The sequence below is a fragment of the Pteropus medius genome, unplaced genomic scaffold (assembly GCF_902729225.1).
Source record: "Pteropus medius unplaced genomic scaffold, Ma_sr-lr_union100, whole genome shotgun sequence".
Lineage (NCBI taxonomy): Eukaryota > Metazoa > Chordata > Mammalia > Chiroptera > Pteropodidae > Pteropus > Pteropus medius.
Window position 1 is genome coordinate 25,321,762 of NW_024349801.1, and position 15,322 is coordinate 25,337,083.

The window sequence follows — 15,322 nt, forward strand, 5'->3', positions numbered from 1 at the left end:
ATTATAAACATTTCCCAATTTTTTATTTTGAAAAATTTCAAACTTACCAAAAGTTAAAGAATAATACAATAAGTACTATATCTCTTTCACCTAGATTCACAAAGCCTTAACATTTTTACCACCCTCCATGCCTTCTATCAATTTTTATTTTGCTGGACCATTTGAAAATATTTACAGATATGACATTTCACTCCTTAATCTTTAGCCTGAATTTTCTTTAAAAATTCTTTTATCTTTATAATACCACTATCAGAAAAGAAAATTAACATTGATTCAATATCACCTAATGTACAGTCCATATTTAAATTTTCCCAATTGTTCTCAAAATGTCTTTTTTACCTTTTTTTATTTAAAAATATCCAGAATCCAGTCAAGTTTTATACATTACATTTGGTTGTTCTCTCTCTTAATCTAGAACAGTCTTTCTGACTTTTTTGTTTTTCATGACATTATTTTAAAGAGCTGAAGCCTGCTAGTTGTTTTGTGATATGTCTCATATTCTAGAATTGTCTGAGTGTTTACTCCTCATTAGATTTGGGTTAAGCATTTTGAACAAGAACATTGCAAAGATAATACTGTGTACTTTTTATTATAGCACATCTAGCTTAACATAATGAGAGGTTGTTCCAGTACTGACGATGCTAAATTTGATCAGTTGGTTAGGGTGGTGTCTGACAGATCTCTCCAATGTAAAGATACATTGCTTACCTTTCTAACAAGTAATCTTGGAGTGATCATTTGAGATCATAGTTAAATGAAGGATGGTTTTAACATCCATTAATGACCCTTGCCTAAATCAATTATTTTATTGGGGGTGGTAAAACGGAGATTTTCTATTCTATCATTCTTTGTATATTTATTAGCTGCTATTCTGTAAGGAAATATTCTTATCCCACCTTTTCCTTCCTTCCTGCTTTCCCTCCTTCCTTCCCTCCTTCCTGTATCCTTCATCCCTTTCTTCCTTCTGTTCTTCTATTTTTGTTTATGCTTTTAAAGTATCACTATAGAATGATAGAATCTTTTAATTTAATGTTTTATAATTCATTATCATCTTATTCTTTTTGATGTTCAAATTATCTAAATTTTGCTATTGCATAAAGATTCTGAGATAAGTCAAAAGCATAGGCAAATTTGAGGCAGGATGGCAAAAGATATAAAACAGCCAATTTTCAGTATTAAGCACATTTATTAAGGGGCAGTATTCCAAACAAATGGCAAAACAGTAATTAATCAATCAGAATCTATTCTGGCAGTAAACAATTAGTATATACTGTGCAACTATTGCTTCCTTAAAATCGCTGAACAGAAGCAAATTTTGAAGTTTTTATGTGAATAATTTTATTCATACAAAAAACACAATATTACTAATGTACTAGTATAAAAACAATGTTAAACCAGATAATATTCAATAAAAGCATAGCCTTTAAATTCCTTAATCTGCATCATTGGTGCTAACATGTCACAAATAAACATTTTTAAGATTACATTGCTTTCAAAAATTTTGAAACTGTAGATTCTAATCAAGTACCTTAATTTACTCTTACCTCTTTTATTTGGTCTTGTTCCCAAATAAAACTACCAATTTTTCTTCTTATTTCTGTGGTAGGAAAAACAAATCCAGTTGTTTTTTTAAAAAGTAACTTTGTAGAATTTTCTGAATTTTGCATGAAGTCTGAAATTTCTAGGCCAGCATTATTCCACTTGTACTAAAATCACCCAAGATACATGTTTAAAATGCAAATTCCTAGTGAATCAGAAAATTGAGGAGGAGCTCAGGAATTTGCATTTTTAATATACTTTCCAGATGATTACAATGCACTATGAGAATCATTGGTGTAAACTTTTTCCACTGGAATACATATCTTCATTATATGTTAGTGTCTTTAGACCAAGCATTAATAAAGAAGACAACATCTAGTCAAAATAAAAGCTATAAAATTCCTGAATTTGTAGAATAGAGATCCTCAAGAATTCAATAATTTACTTTGTTATAAGAAGTGTGTGGAAGAGCAACATGTCTGGTGAGCATAATAGTGCAGTAATTCTACCATGCTCAGCATGTCAAAGGACTATGTTATCATACCGACTCAATGATCTCAAAAGTTGCCACAGTAGCTTACTCAAGAACAAAAAGGTAACATTCCGTTAGACCTGTACTATCTAGCAGTAGCCACTAGACTAGCTACATGTGGGTACCATATTGAAATGTGTCACTAGTCCAAGTTGAGATGTGCTGTAAGTGTAAAATAAACACTGGATTTTAAGGACTTAGTATCAAACAAAAAGTAAAATATCTCAATAATTTTTATATTGGTTACTTATTGAAATGATATTTTAGACATATTAAGTTAAATAAAATATACTCTTAAAATTAATTTCACTTATTTTTATTTTTGTTAATGCAGCTACTAGAAAATTTTAAACTAATATGTGGCTCACATTTGCATCTTCACACTTCTACTAGACAATACTGGTCTAGGTAGAAAATAATGTATACTTTTGATTTTTAAAAAGGAGCATGTTTTCATTTCAAACAGATTTTTTAAAAAATTGTATACCTTTTAATGTAAGATGCAAAACATAAAGACCGAATAGGAGTGATAATTTAAAATTAGATCGGATAATCATTCTACAGTATAAGCTCTTTAAGGGTGAGTATTTACTGATTGGCACAGTTTTTGAATAAATCAATTCTCCTATCCAGTCATTAATTTATTTACATAACCACTTAGAGCAATTTATTGTTATAACTAGGTCTTGCAAGGACATTCGCTATGAAAGGAACCCAATCTTGGGAGTTTCTAAAACTCTTCTATAGAAATATTTTTCAAGTTTTTTTTTTTTTAATACTTTGCTCACAGAGAATTTGTACTAGCTTCAGTCTGTCTTTCTAGGGATGAACATATACACATCAAGATATGCATCAAGGATTGGGTAGTAATGCAAGACCTACAAAAATGAGATACTTAAAGTTAGCCCATATAAGATAGGTAGAATTTAAACAGAATGAGAAAAGAAAGTGTTTTCCAATCAGGGAAAACTAAAAGAACCAATTTCAAAAACAGATTTTTTACTTGCCCTTTACTTCTCAGGGTTGCTGAAATAATTAATATGAAAGTACTTTTTAAAGTATAAAGAACAATACAAATATGTGGTTTTATTATCATAATGAATCTTTAAATACTAGAAAAATATTTTCAGAAAAATAATGAAGAGTTTCAAAACTAGCAAAGAACATTTACTGAATGCTCACATATCAGACTACTTACATTATCTCATTTTATCCTCAAAACAACTTGGGAGAAGTTGCTAAAGGTCATAGAACTAGAAAGTGTCAAATCCTAGTCGGTGGACACTGTGAAGGCAAATCTCCATCTAATTCACCACTGAATCCCCAGCACCTGGGTTGAAACCCGGCACATAGCAGTAACTCAGTGAATGCATGAATGAAGGATAAACAAACAAAACTAGAATATACACCCAAGGCAACCTGATCCAAAGTCCAGCTTTTCCACTTACTGCAAATGATACAAAACAGAAAGCCTCAGATGAGAACAAGGATCATCACAGTTGGGTAATCTAGCTGGATCTGGCTCTCTAATAGGGATTGGATGAATATCTTTGCTAACCTTTTTGCAGGCATGCAGGAGGAAGAATGAAATGACCTAAAGCCACTGAGTTCTTCATTTTGGCATTAGCTACTGCAGAGAGATAGTAGGCATGAAAAACTGTAGCATTATCTTCTATATAATCGAGGCTCTGATATATTCTAGGAGAAAGAAAGGAAATATTTTAGGTTATGAAATAAACAAGAAAATATTCAAGATTTCAAAAAAATAGAATAAATAAATGGAAGTAGGGAAAATTATCTGTAGGTAATCAGGAGTCTGGGGGATAAGTGGGTAGAGAGGGAGGCAGCAGGGGCGGTGTTTAGACCTTTGCTTTGTAAACATATTCAGACAGCAGTGTGAAGAGGGATCACAGGTGGACAGATTGGAGGCAGAGCAACCGCTCAGAAAGTTACTGTGATGGTTCCGACAAGAGGTAAATAGGATATGCACCACGGCAGTGGCAGTAAGAACATTTACAGCGGTACAGTCTATTTGGCCACTGACTGATTAATGGGGGTAAGGGCTATGATTCAAAAGAAGCTGTGAAAGTTTTAAGAAGTTTTAAGCTTGAGAACATAGGACCTGGTGCAGGTATGAGGGGCAGTCAGATTTGGTTTAAATGTATTGAATATGAGGTGCCTTCAAGGAGCCACGCGGAGTTGTGAGAGAAACAGCTGGAAATACACGACTGGAAATCGGGAAGAAACTCGAGGACCATGCCATCGTTGCAGAAAGGAGAGGAGAAGTATTACTATTTTAACCCCTACATCTAGAAAGTTGCCCATTTCCAGTCTCTTCCTATCATCTCTATTTATTAGTGGACTGCAATTTCCATCTCCAACTCTTGGCTTATCATGCCCAGAGAGGCACTGCCAGGTGGCCTTCAGGTACCTCAGCGTGTCTGGATGGGAAGCATCACAGCTGAATAAGAAGTCCGCGGCCCTCGAGTCACTGATCGCCCCCCCTTCAGCCACTGTGGAAGCAAGAGCACAGGGTAAGCCAGCAAGTACTGTGGGGCTAGGCACCAGAATGCAGAGGGATGCTCCTTCACCACTTTACCCACCCCTTCCACCCAGCTTCCTACCCCAGAACTGCCTCAGGTCCCCGCTAACGCTGCTGCAGAACCAACCCCGTTGCCCTTGAAACATGGCGCCACCTTGCACACGAGGACGCGGGGGCGGGGCCATAGCAGAGATTGCTGATTGGTCCTGGCCCGAAGCCAAACTCGATGATTGGTTCTCAGAGTAATGGGCGGGAAAAGCCTGAGGCAGAAGTAAGAAGGCGCCGTTAGTTCCAGACTGAGTTGACCTACTCGTGGGGTTGTTCGCTTTCCCCTGCTACCGCGGAAAAGAGTCAGTGATGTTTGTGAGTTTTAAACCCTAAGCATTGGCAAAATTATTGTGCCATGCTGTACAGTCTTGGGAGCACGTTCTGTAGCATCAAGTATTTTTTAAATTGAAGTATAATTGACTTACAATATTACATTAGTTTCAGGTGCACCATATAAGTGGTTTAATATTTATGTACATTACGATGTTATTACCCCGTAAGTCCAGTTACCTTCTGTCACCATACGAAGTTATTGCAGCACTATTGACTATTCTCTGTGCTCTTCCATTATATCCTTGTGACTTATTTATAACTGAAAGCTTGTATCCCTTAATCCTCTTCGCTGATTTCACTTACCCACCCCCTTCTACCCACTCCCTCCCTCTGGCAACCACCAGTTTTTTCTCTGTATTTATGAGTCTGTTTCTGTTTTGTTTTATTTGTTCATTTATTTTGTTTTTCAGATTCCACATATAAGTGAAATCATATGGTATTTGTCTTTCTCTGTTTTATTTTTTTCACTTGGCATAATACCGTCCAGGACCATGAATGTCATTACAAATGGCAAAATTTCATTCTTTTTTATGACTGAGTAGTGAAATTCCATTATATGGATTCCCCATATCTTCTTTATCCATTCATATATAGACTGGACACTTAAGTTCCTTCCATATCTTAGCTATTATAAATAATGTTACACTGAACATAAGGATGCATATGTCCTTTTGAGTTAATTTTCATTTTCTTTAGATAGAATTATAGTATCAAGTATTATTTTGAAGCAAAACAATCGGAATCACTAAAAGATGAGGACTTTTATAAGGACATAACCACAATACCATTATCACACTTAAAAATATTAACTCTTTAATAGTCAAATATCACCAGTGTTCAGATTTCCAGTTTTCTCAAAATTATGTTGTTCTTTTACATTATCCACTTCCCTCTTTACATCAGTTTTAATAAGCTATATTTTTCTGGCATTAGATCTATTTACTCTAAGATTCCAAAAATATTGATATAAAGTTGTTCATAACACCTTTTATTGTCTTTTAAAAGTCTGCAAGCTCTATAGCAATGCTTCCTTTTCACTTTTGACATGTATGCCTTCTTTTTATTTCTTAGTCTCACCAGAGGTCTGTCAATTTTATTAACCTTTTCAAAGAACAAACTTCTGGCTTCATAGATACTCTTTTATATATTTCTTTATTTCATTAATTCTGCTTTTATAATTTTCATGGTTTTAAACCGCTATTCTCTTTCTAATTTCTTGAAAGAGATCACTGATTTTCATCCTTTGGTTTTCTAATACGTGTATATGAGTCTATAAATTTTCTTTAAACTGTGTGCCGCAGTTTTTGAGATGTCACTTTTTATTATCATTCAATTTAAATTATTTTCAGATGTCCAATGTGATTTTTTTTATCTGTGGGTTACTTAAAATATTTTAAAATTTCCAAATACATGTGATTATTTTGTTACCTTGTTGTTATTGATTTCTGGTTTCTTAAGTGCATTAAGGTCAAAGAATATGGCCTGTGTGCTTATAATTCTTTAAAATCGGTTGAAATTTTCCTTATGATTGAAGTATATGGTCAGTATTCTGTGTGTGTTTACAAAGAATGTTGTGCGGCTATTGGATGTTCTGAGGTGTTGGGTGCAGTGTTCTACATATGTTCATTTAGTCAAGTTTGTTAATCATATTTTCTGATTCTTTTATCAATTACTAAGAGAAGCATGCTAAAATCTATTTGTAGATTTATCAATTTCTTAATTTTTGCTTTATATATATATTAAAATTAAGTTGTTAGGTACATGTGAATGTATACTTGTTAATTTCTAGCTGATTGAACTATTAAGCACTTAATATAAAAGGTGAAACTTTAAAACATATGAATAAAACAGAGGGAAATATCTCTCTGGTCTCTGAGTAGAGAAGCATTCTTTAAAAGTGACACAAATATTAACCAGTAGAAGATATTTGCAGTGCAAATAACCAAGAAAAAATTGGTATCCAGAACATATAAATAATCCTGTGACTCAATATGAAACAAACGACCCAATAGAAAAATGGGCGAACACTCAAACAGGCATTCCATAGAAAAGGGAACGTAAATGGCCGATAAACTTATTAAAAGGCCGATGCTTGGCCACGGCCATGCCACCCTGAACACGCCTGATCTCATCTGATCTCAGAAGCTAAGCAGGGTTGGGCCTGGTTAGTACTTGGATGGGAGATCACCTAGGAATGAATACCAGGTGCTGTAGGTGTTTAAAAAAAAAAAAAGATGCTTAACCACAGTGGTAATTAGGGAAATGGAAACTAAAACTACAATGAGATATCATTATGTACAAACCTTACTGATAAATATTGAATTGGCAAAGACATAGATTAATGGAATCTCTCACTGCTTGTGAGAATGTAAATTGGCAAAATTGCTTTGACCAATTCAGCATTACTCCTTTGCAGGTATGCATACCCTATGTCCCATTTATTAGATATATACCCGGAGAGACTTGCTTCTGTTTACCAGTACACATATACAATAATGTTTATGGTAATAACAGTTAAAGCAATAACAACAACCAAAAACAAAAACAAAAAACTAGAAACAACCACTTATCAACAGTAGTTTGGATATTTCAATTGTTTTATTTTCATACAATGGAAAACAATATAATTTTGAATTTTAAAAAAGCTGAGGAAGACATACAATATGATTTCCATTCATTTAAAGTTAAAAAAAACAAGCATATTAAAACTATACTTATGAATGTAGCATAGAAGAAAACTAAACAGTACATCTGTTGGAAAAACAGACCTATGAATTACTTTCAAAAAGAAAAAGGCCAGATACAAAATGTGGAATAGTGATTACCTCAGGGCTGAGAGAGGTACACAGCAGGCTTCAAAGGTCCTATTTTCAAAACTAGATGGTCAATTAATGAGAGCTTGTTTTTGTTTTATTCTCCAAACTGTACATATACATTCCATAAACTCTTCTGTATGTATTTTATAATTTAATTTTTTTAAATAATCAAGAAAATATGTCAACTTAGGAAAATTTTATCTAAAGTAGTAATCAAATATTTCACCTTGAATAAACCATGTTTACTTATCTGAAAATTTAACTTATCCAGAGCATGTCTTTCCCTGGAAATACCTGGTAATCCAGTTTTACTATTTTTTTCTCCTGTATCTCAGCTATGTTATACAACTGTGCGATGATATTACTATTGTTATTCTAAAAGTTCAGTTAGTCAAAGAAAAGTACAAGGCATTCTCCTTTTAAAGTTCTTACTTCAGTGAATCCTAACATGCTGACGGGGACCTCTTTCGCCTTTTACTTCATACAAGGATATTTTTATTACTATCAGCCTCATCTCCTGTAGCCTGAGATAAAACAATGTATAAGACAGCCCTAGTCATGCTTCATAGTGAATACCACTCAGAGTCTATTTCTAGCAGGGAAGATCCATATTGGTGTTATATGATTCACACTCTTTAGAAAGATTCCTGTCTTTAATTATACTCTAAGTTCTAAGTAGAGGGATTGTTCAAATTTTTTAGTATAGAATAACCAATTATCTGGGAAAATAAATTTGTGTCATCTAATGTTAAGGTAAATGCTAGAGAGCTAAGGTAGTATGTTATAGAAAGTATTAAAGTGGGTACCTACAGATAGTGAAAAATATGTGTACACCTGTGGTCTGTCCTTATTCTCCTGGTGATCTGAATAAAATTCTTTTTTTTTTCCTTTTTTTTTTTAAAAAAAGAAAAAACAGCTTTCTTGTGGTATAATTTATATCCTGTAAAATCTGCCCATTATAAGTATATAGTTCATTAATTTCTAGTATATTTCTATAGCTATGCAACCATCTCCACAAAAATAATTCATTTTTAAGAAGTATATTCTCCATATTCAGATTAGAATTTTTACCCATTCCTATTCATCTTTCATTATCCAACTTAATCACAACTTTTCCTTGTAATTTTCTCCTCCTGTTCTGGTGAATATTGACCTTCCCTTTCTCTAAACTCTGTAATACTCGTCTGTTCCCAAAGACAGTCTTTAGATATCTATTATCTAGAACTATGCACATTATTTAAGACAGCAATTGAGCCCTCTTTTATCCTCCAAACTCTTTGTCAACTACTTGAATTTCTTTATCACAATACCTGAAACCCCACCATTAGAAATATGTACTTACTGAATATGGACTGTGTATTAGCTAGTATCATGTCAATGTTAAATTTTCTGAATTTCAGAATTTTGTACTACAGTTACATAAGAGAATATCTTGGTTCTTAGGAGATACTTAGGGATAAGAATTATAATGCTTGCAACTTAATCTAAGGTGGTTTAGCAAAATAACATTAGTAATAATTACATACATACAAAAAATCATATGATATGGAATGGATGTGGGAGAAGCTAAAAAAATCTGGGAAAATATTAATAATTAGTGAATCTAGGTGGAGAGTACATGGGAGTTTATCATACAAAAGTGCAGTTTTCCTATAAGTTTGAATTTAAACAATTTAAAAAAAAAAACAAAAAAAAAACATGTTCCTTTAGTTCAATTGTTCTCCATCCTGGTAGCACATTAGAATCACCTGAGAGCTTTTAGAAACTACAGATGCCTGGTCCCACCTGCTAGAGATTTTATTTTAATTGGCCTTGGGTGGGGTCCAAGCACTGGAATTGGTTTTAAATCTTTCTAGATGAATTTTTTTATGCTTCTTTTATATTCTTCAAAACATCTAGCAAGGTTCTAGGCATAAAAAAAAGTCCTCATTACATTCTGATTGAAGTGAATTCATTAAAAAAAAGTAATTTCTTAAATGTAGTTGTAATCATGTCGTGGCTGTTTACCCAAATCAGCAGCTGTAAATGTATGCATATTATAAATGTATACCAATGATATATGACTATCACCTGTCATATATGTGTATCTTTCCCATTATGATGGATAGGGGGCTATTACCCTGCCAAAGAGCTATGCTAATTGTAGTTTTAGAGGTCCAGTGAGGCAGGTCCTAAATACCCTTTCCCCCGCAAAAAAACCTATCACATATAGAGAAAGAAAAGTCCCAGTTAGGTGGGACTTCCAAGGAAAGGAAATAGGGGTTGTTCATCAAGGGTACTGCTGAGATCAATGATGCTAAGTACTTTAGACTTAGAAAGAAAAAACAAGCTGGAATATGAGTATATCGTAGAGGACAAGATGAAAAATACTGATATTTAAATTATAGGCAGGAATGATGAAAAGGACATAGCAAACAGAAATACTTAAATATATTTGTTGTTTTTTTTTTTTTTTTTAATGCCTACAGCACCTGGTATTCCTAGGTGGTCTCCAATCCAAGTACTAACCAGGCCCAACCCTGCTTAGCTTCCGAGATCAGATGAGATCGGGCACATTTAAGGTGGCATGGCCATAGACTTAAATGTATTTGAATACAGAAAAACAAGTGCCTGCATATATAGATAAATCAAGAAAAAGAGATGAGAAAGAGTTCAGAGAATCACTGAACTAAAAAGTATCTTGAGAGAATTCAAAACAAGATTATAAACTGGCCCAGACCATTTTCTATTTCTTTTCTTTAAATCTCTGGAGCAGTTTTTTTTTCTTCAAATTATAGTAACGAGTTCTAGAAATGTGTTGCACATTTTATATTTAAAAAATTTAAATAAGAAGAAGAGTATACATCTGAAAATGCATCTATTAAGAGTCATTATGTTGGAGAATAATGACAGCATAATACGATTTCTGGGCACGTTTGAAAAGAGTTCCCAAGCATCGCAAACTCAAGTCGTAGTTTGCTCCAGTAACAATAGCAAGATGATCACCCTCATGAGATAAGCTCCTGTGTCATAGAAGACCCCAGTGATTTAGAATGACATCTTAAAAGGTTCTAGTGAAATCCACTTAGGACAGTGAGAATGGAATTGAATTTGTGAATCCTCTTTTCATTATTCCAGAGTTACCCATAAATTGGGAAGAGAAACCAGTGAGACTGGTAAACTATTTCAATCCCTCTTTAATAATGCCTTGAATTTACACCATAGTATGACTAATTACTGTGGATGTAAGATATGCAATGGTTCTTTATTCTCTCCACCATCATTAAGGCAAGGGCAGAAGTAGGGATAAAGTTTCTCCATGAAAGTACTACTGAAAGTATAAATGTGGGCCATGGTTTTAGCATTGTAGAAGGACACCTGCCCTCCTTCATAATCCAGGTATATGCCCACCCTGTTGAGGTTGTTAGTCAATTTCAGACTGCAAGGTGGCAAATCCAGAGCCTTTAGATCAGCTTGGTTCCTTAGTCTTAAAAGCCAGAATCCTTGCTCAGGAGTTAGAGGACAGCTGCCTTTCCGAATGATAGATTCTTTGGCAACTCCAACTGTCCATTTCGTCTTCTTTGCTACTTCTACTTCCCAATACCACTTTCCAGATGTGAAGCCTTTTGAGCCCAGCACAGCCACACTTGAGTCAAACCTTTCTGGATCATCGGGCATTACCTGCTTAATGTCACCATGCCACACACTGGTTCGGTTTTTGGAGAGCACCAAATTTGGGTGAGCTGTTTTAGGGTCCAGAGTTAATGGAGATAGGCCTAGTAAGAAATAAGAGAAAGCAGGGCATGAGAGAAAAGGGATGAATGCAAATTCCCATAGTAAAAGGCAGTTACATAGACAGCAGTACCTTATCTCCCTCATGCACATATACTTTTAGGCAGGTAGTTAACTTATATACCTTGTGGCTATATTGTAGACATTTTTATATTTATGGTAAAAAATCAAACTTTACTCTGAAGCAATTTATGTTCTAATGAAGAAAACAATACAAATAATATATATCTGTACTGGTAAATATAAGAAAATACAAATGCTGAAGAGGTAACGATTAGGTAAGTTTGTCCTATAAAAGCTTTCTAAGGACAGTATGTATTTCAGTTATGATATAACTAAGATATATTCAGGATGCTTTGAGTAAACAGAAGCAAAAAACGAATAGGCTAGAAACGGTAGCTTATGTGGAAAGAACGAGCTGCCTGTTAGAGGCAGGTAAGCTAACTGGTACAGTTTTTAGAGGATAATGGTGAGAAGTTTATATTTGGTTTAATAGATAATGAGACTTTTGAGTTCTGAAGTGGTTTATGTGCTGCTAATCAGAATGTGGTCCACAAACTGTGTGGTTACCAGTCTGGGACAAGAGAGTAAAGAATTTAAGAGTAAACTCTTAGATACGTTAGCAATCCGAAAGAATAATTTTATGTCAGTTGAATCTAATAATTAAAAAACTGAACTCGCACTTTGTAATCTGTTTTTTTTTAATTCCACTTTTTCAAGTAATTGATTTATATTTTATTCTACAAACATATCAGTCCATGGCAGGTTGTGATTTTAAAAACTGGTCTTTTGTCACAAGTAACTTGACAAGCATTCGTTTAGACGAATCAAGGGGCATCAGTATTAAAAAGAATTTCTAAATAAAGAGAGGTTGAAAGCGTACCAGCAAAAAGAGGATTCTAGGTGTGAGATAATTGAAACTTGGCACAAAATTTGATAAAGGAAACATAGAAGCTATGTATGTTCACATCATGGACACAGATACATATATGCATACATTTATTGTTGATGGATTTATTTATCCTTGGAAATGAAGTCAGTCCAGTCCAACTCTCTCTTCCCAGAAAAGCCTGTGTCTTTTGACTGAATACCAAGAATTTCTATCATCCCTAGAACTTCTCTTTTCAACAACAGACTGAATTTTTCCATACAGGCTGAATCTTCTCTCCCTCACATGTCCCCGTTCACCTTGGGTTGTTACTCTTTCCAATGTGAGGACTAAGGTTTCTTTGGAGGTATCATAAAGACTTCTTACCAGCCTTTTTAGAACCCGAGTCTACTCTCCTCACCAAGCTTCTGACACCTCCATATAGGTCAGTCTGCATTGGCTTTGAAGATTCCTAGGAGTCGGCTTTGTGTCTTCTGTTTTCTTCTCTTGCCATATTCAATCCAACAGTAAGTTCTGTCAGCTCCACCTTTAAAATATATTCTGATCCAACTCAGAATCTATACAGATAATTTCCACAAATACCACCAGCCTGGAACTACTTCAATAGCTTTTTAACTGTTCTGATATCACTCTTGCCTATCTGCAATCTATCTGCAATTTTTCCCATAACGTGGATGGGATTATCCAGTTCTCCTACTCAACATACTCTTATGCTTTTCATTATCTAAGATAAAATCCAGACTCTTCACAGAGCAAACAAGACCTACATGATTTACCCATTTCTCTGACATCATCTGCTACCACATTGCCCTCACTTCCTTTGATCCAACCACCTTAGCCTTTTGGCTGGTTGAATATATCAAGCTCATACATACATACCTCAGGGCCTTTACACTTTCTTTCCTTGTCACCAAATAGTTCATTCCTTTACATTCATTATGCAGGCCTTTGTTCATGCAAGTTCGTAAAATGTTAATGATACAATCTCGATAGGTATAGGGGTATTCAAGGTAAAAGTCTTTAAACTTTTCTGTATATTTGGAACTTCCACAATAAAACATACAGAGAGGGGAATTACTTCCTCAGAGAGGTTTTCTCTGGCTATTCTATCTAAAATAGCATGTTCGTCCATCCATCACTGTTTGTACTCTTATCCTGCTTTACTTTTTCTCATAAATAGTTATTTAATGAGTGTACCTTGCTTTATTTTCTTCACAATGGTTATCACTATGTAAAATTTATTTATTTGTCCATTGTCCATTTCCTCCACTAGAATGTAATCTCTGGGATGACAGGGGCTTTATCTGTTTCGTTTCCTGAGATATCTTCAAAATTTGGAACTGTTCCTAGGTGTTCAAGTAACTATTTGTTAAATAAATAGATAAATGAACTTCAATCAAAGTTGCATTTGAAATCTGGACACCAGCTAATTCCACCATGTCTCATATTCCTGTTATCCTTGACCAACATACAGAATGTAGACCCCTCCAGTAATTTATACTCTAACATGCTCTTATTCCCATATCTGTTCTTTGCTTCCTCTATCTTCACCCATCCTCCCACAGTCTACCTAACCCTTTCCACCCTGCCCTTTGGAATTCCTTTCCAAATTAACTCTCCTGTATCCTCAGTTTACAGAATTTTCTCACCCCCCTCTTTAACAGAAGTTTATCTGGTCCTTCTTCCAAAAACAGCTTCCAAAAAGTTCACAAGACTATTTTCTAAATTCAGATTCAAGAGATCCAGTAGCCACCACTGCCACTTCTAGACCCCTACTCTACTCCTCATGCTTTTGTAAAAACTACTTTTCATTGAGGCTCATGTCATTCCATTTTATATTACCCTCTATCTCTATTCGATGCTATAACGTACAAACTTTCTGTTATATTCGCGCACTTTGGGTTAACTTTACACCTCTAGCCCAACTTCAGCCCATCATCCCAAGTGATTTCACTATCTTTTGGATATAGCCGCTCTTCCACTCTTGCTGGTCCTTGACTTTACTGTTAGTGACTTTTGACTCCACTACATGTCAGCCGTCCATATCAATGACCATATTCAGGACCTTGTAGTCATCAGAAAATATTCCTTCTCTAAAATCCTAAAGTCAGATATCTCCAGTCTCTTATTTTTTGAGCTTTTTCACTCTCATCTCCTCCTACAACCATTGCTTGATTTCATTATTCTAGTCCCTTATTTCTCCTTATTTCCCTAAGCTATCTGCTTCCCGGCTTAAAATCCTTCCCTAAACAGCTTAGCATTGACAGCTTTGTTGCCAATAACCTCAACACTTTTATTCTCTTTTTTGCAGCACCTGCCATGCAACTCTCCAACCCTGGATATATCCATCTATTCAAATTCACATCCCAATTCCTGACCACTGCAGAAGCAAAGTCACAAAATTGTACATATAGACACCACAACAGATTCATTATTTCCACTTTATGTTTGACAATGAGCACTGCCCAGAACTCCTGTGTTTTCTGAATCAAATCAAATCATCTTCTACAAACATCTTCCTCACAACAGCAATTTTAAATCTTCAACTCCCTGCCTCAAACCTCCATTCTTCCACTACCCCACCTCTTCAATCTTGGGCAGAAGACTTCATTCCCTGCTTCACAGGGAAACATCTTATTGGAATCTCTCAAATCTTTCCACTCATACTGCAAGATCCACTTGATAAAATTCTTTGCCTCTACCACTTTTACCTCCTTTCCAAAGGAGAAGTCTCCAGAGGAAACAGAAAAGTCAATATTTCGCTCTCTGTTTATAACTCACTCACTCTTCCCTACTTCTACCAATTATCCCCTTTCTTATACCATTGATTTCTGCCTTTCTATGAGCTGCTT

At 34.8% G+C, this 15,322-nt stretch overlaps 1 protein-coding gene, 1 non-coding gene and 1 pseudogene across 3 annotated transcripts in view; 1 reads left to right on the forward strand and 2 right to left on the reverse strand.

Annotated features, from left to right (window-relative positions):
* Positions 1-15,322, reverse strand: part of TRIM69 (tripartite motif containing 69) — a 55,591-nt gene that overhangs the window by 13,322 nt on the left and 26,947 nt on the right. Inside the window, exons 7-11 of one of the 2 annotated variants that reach the window (XM_039888257.1) lie at positions 11,471-11,565; positions 4,768-4,873; positions 4,503-4,584; positions 3,630-3,769; positions 1,545-1,597 (exon numbers count right to left, since the gene is read on the reverse strand). In XM_039888257.1, the coding sequence (XP_039744191.1) occupies positions 1,545-1,597; positions 3,630-3,769; positions 4,503-4,584; positions 4,768-4,873; positions 11,471-11,565 (476 nt within the window). Of the gene's footprint in view, positions 1-1,544; positions 1,598-3,629; positions 3,770-4,502; positions 4,585-4,767; positions 4,874-10,968; positions 11,566-15,322 lie in introns of those variants that run through there. The other variant, XM_039888258.1, reaches the window with a different exon arrangement.
* LOC120623154 (uncharacterized) lies at positions 7,089-7,211 on the forward strand (annotated as a pseudogene).
* LOC120581066 (5S ribosomal RNA) lies at positions 10,270-10,388 on the reverse strand. The gene has a single exon (XR_005647142.1). It is a non-coding gene; the product is annotated as a 5S ribosomal RNA (ribosomal RNA).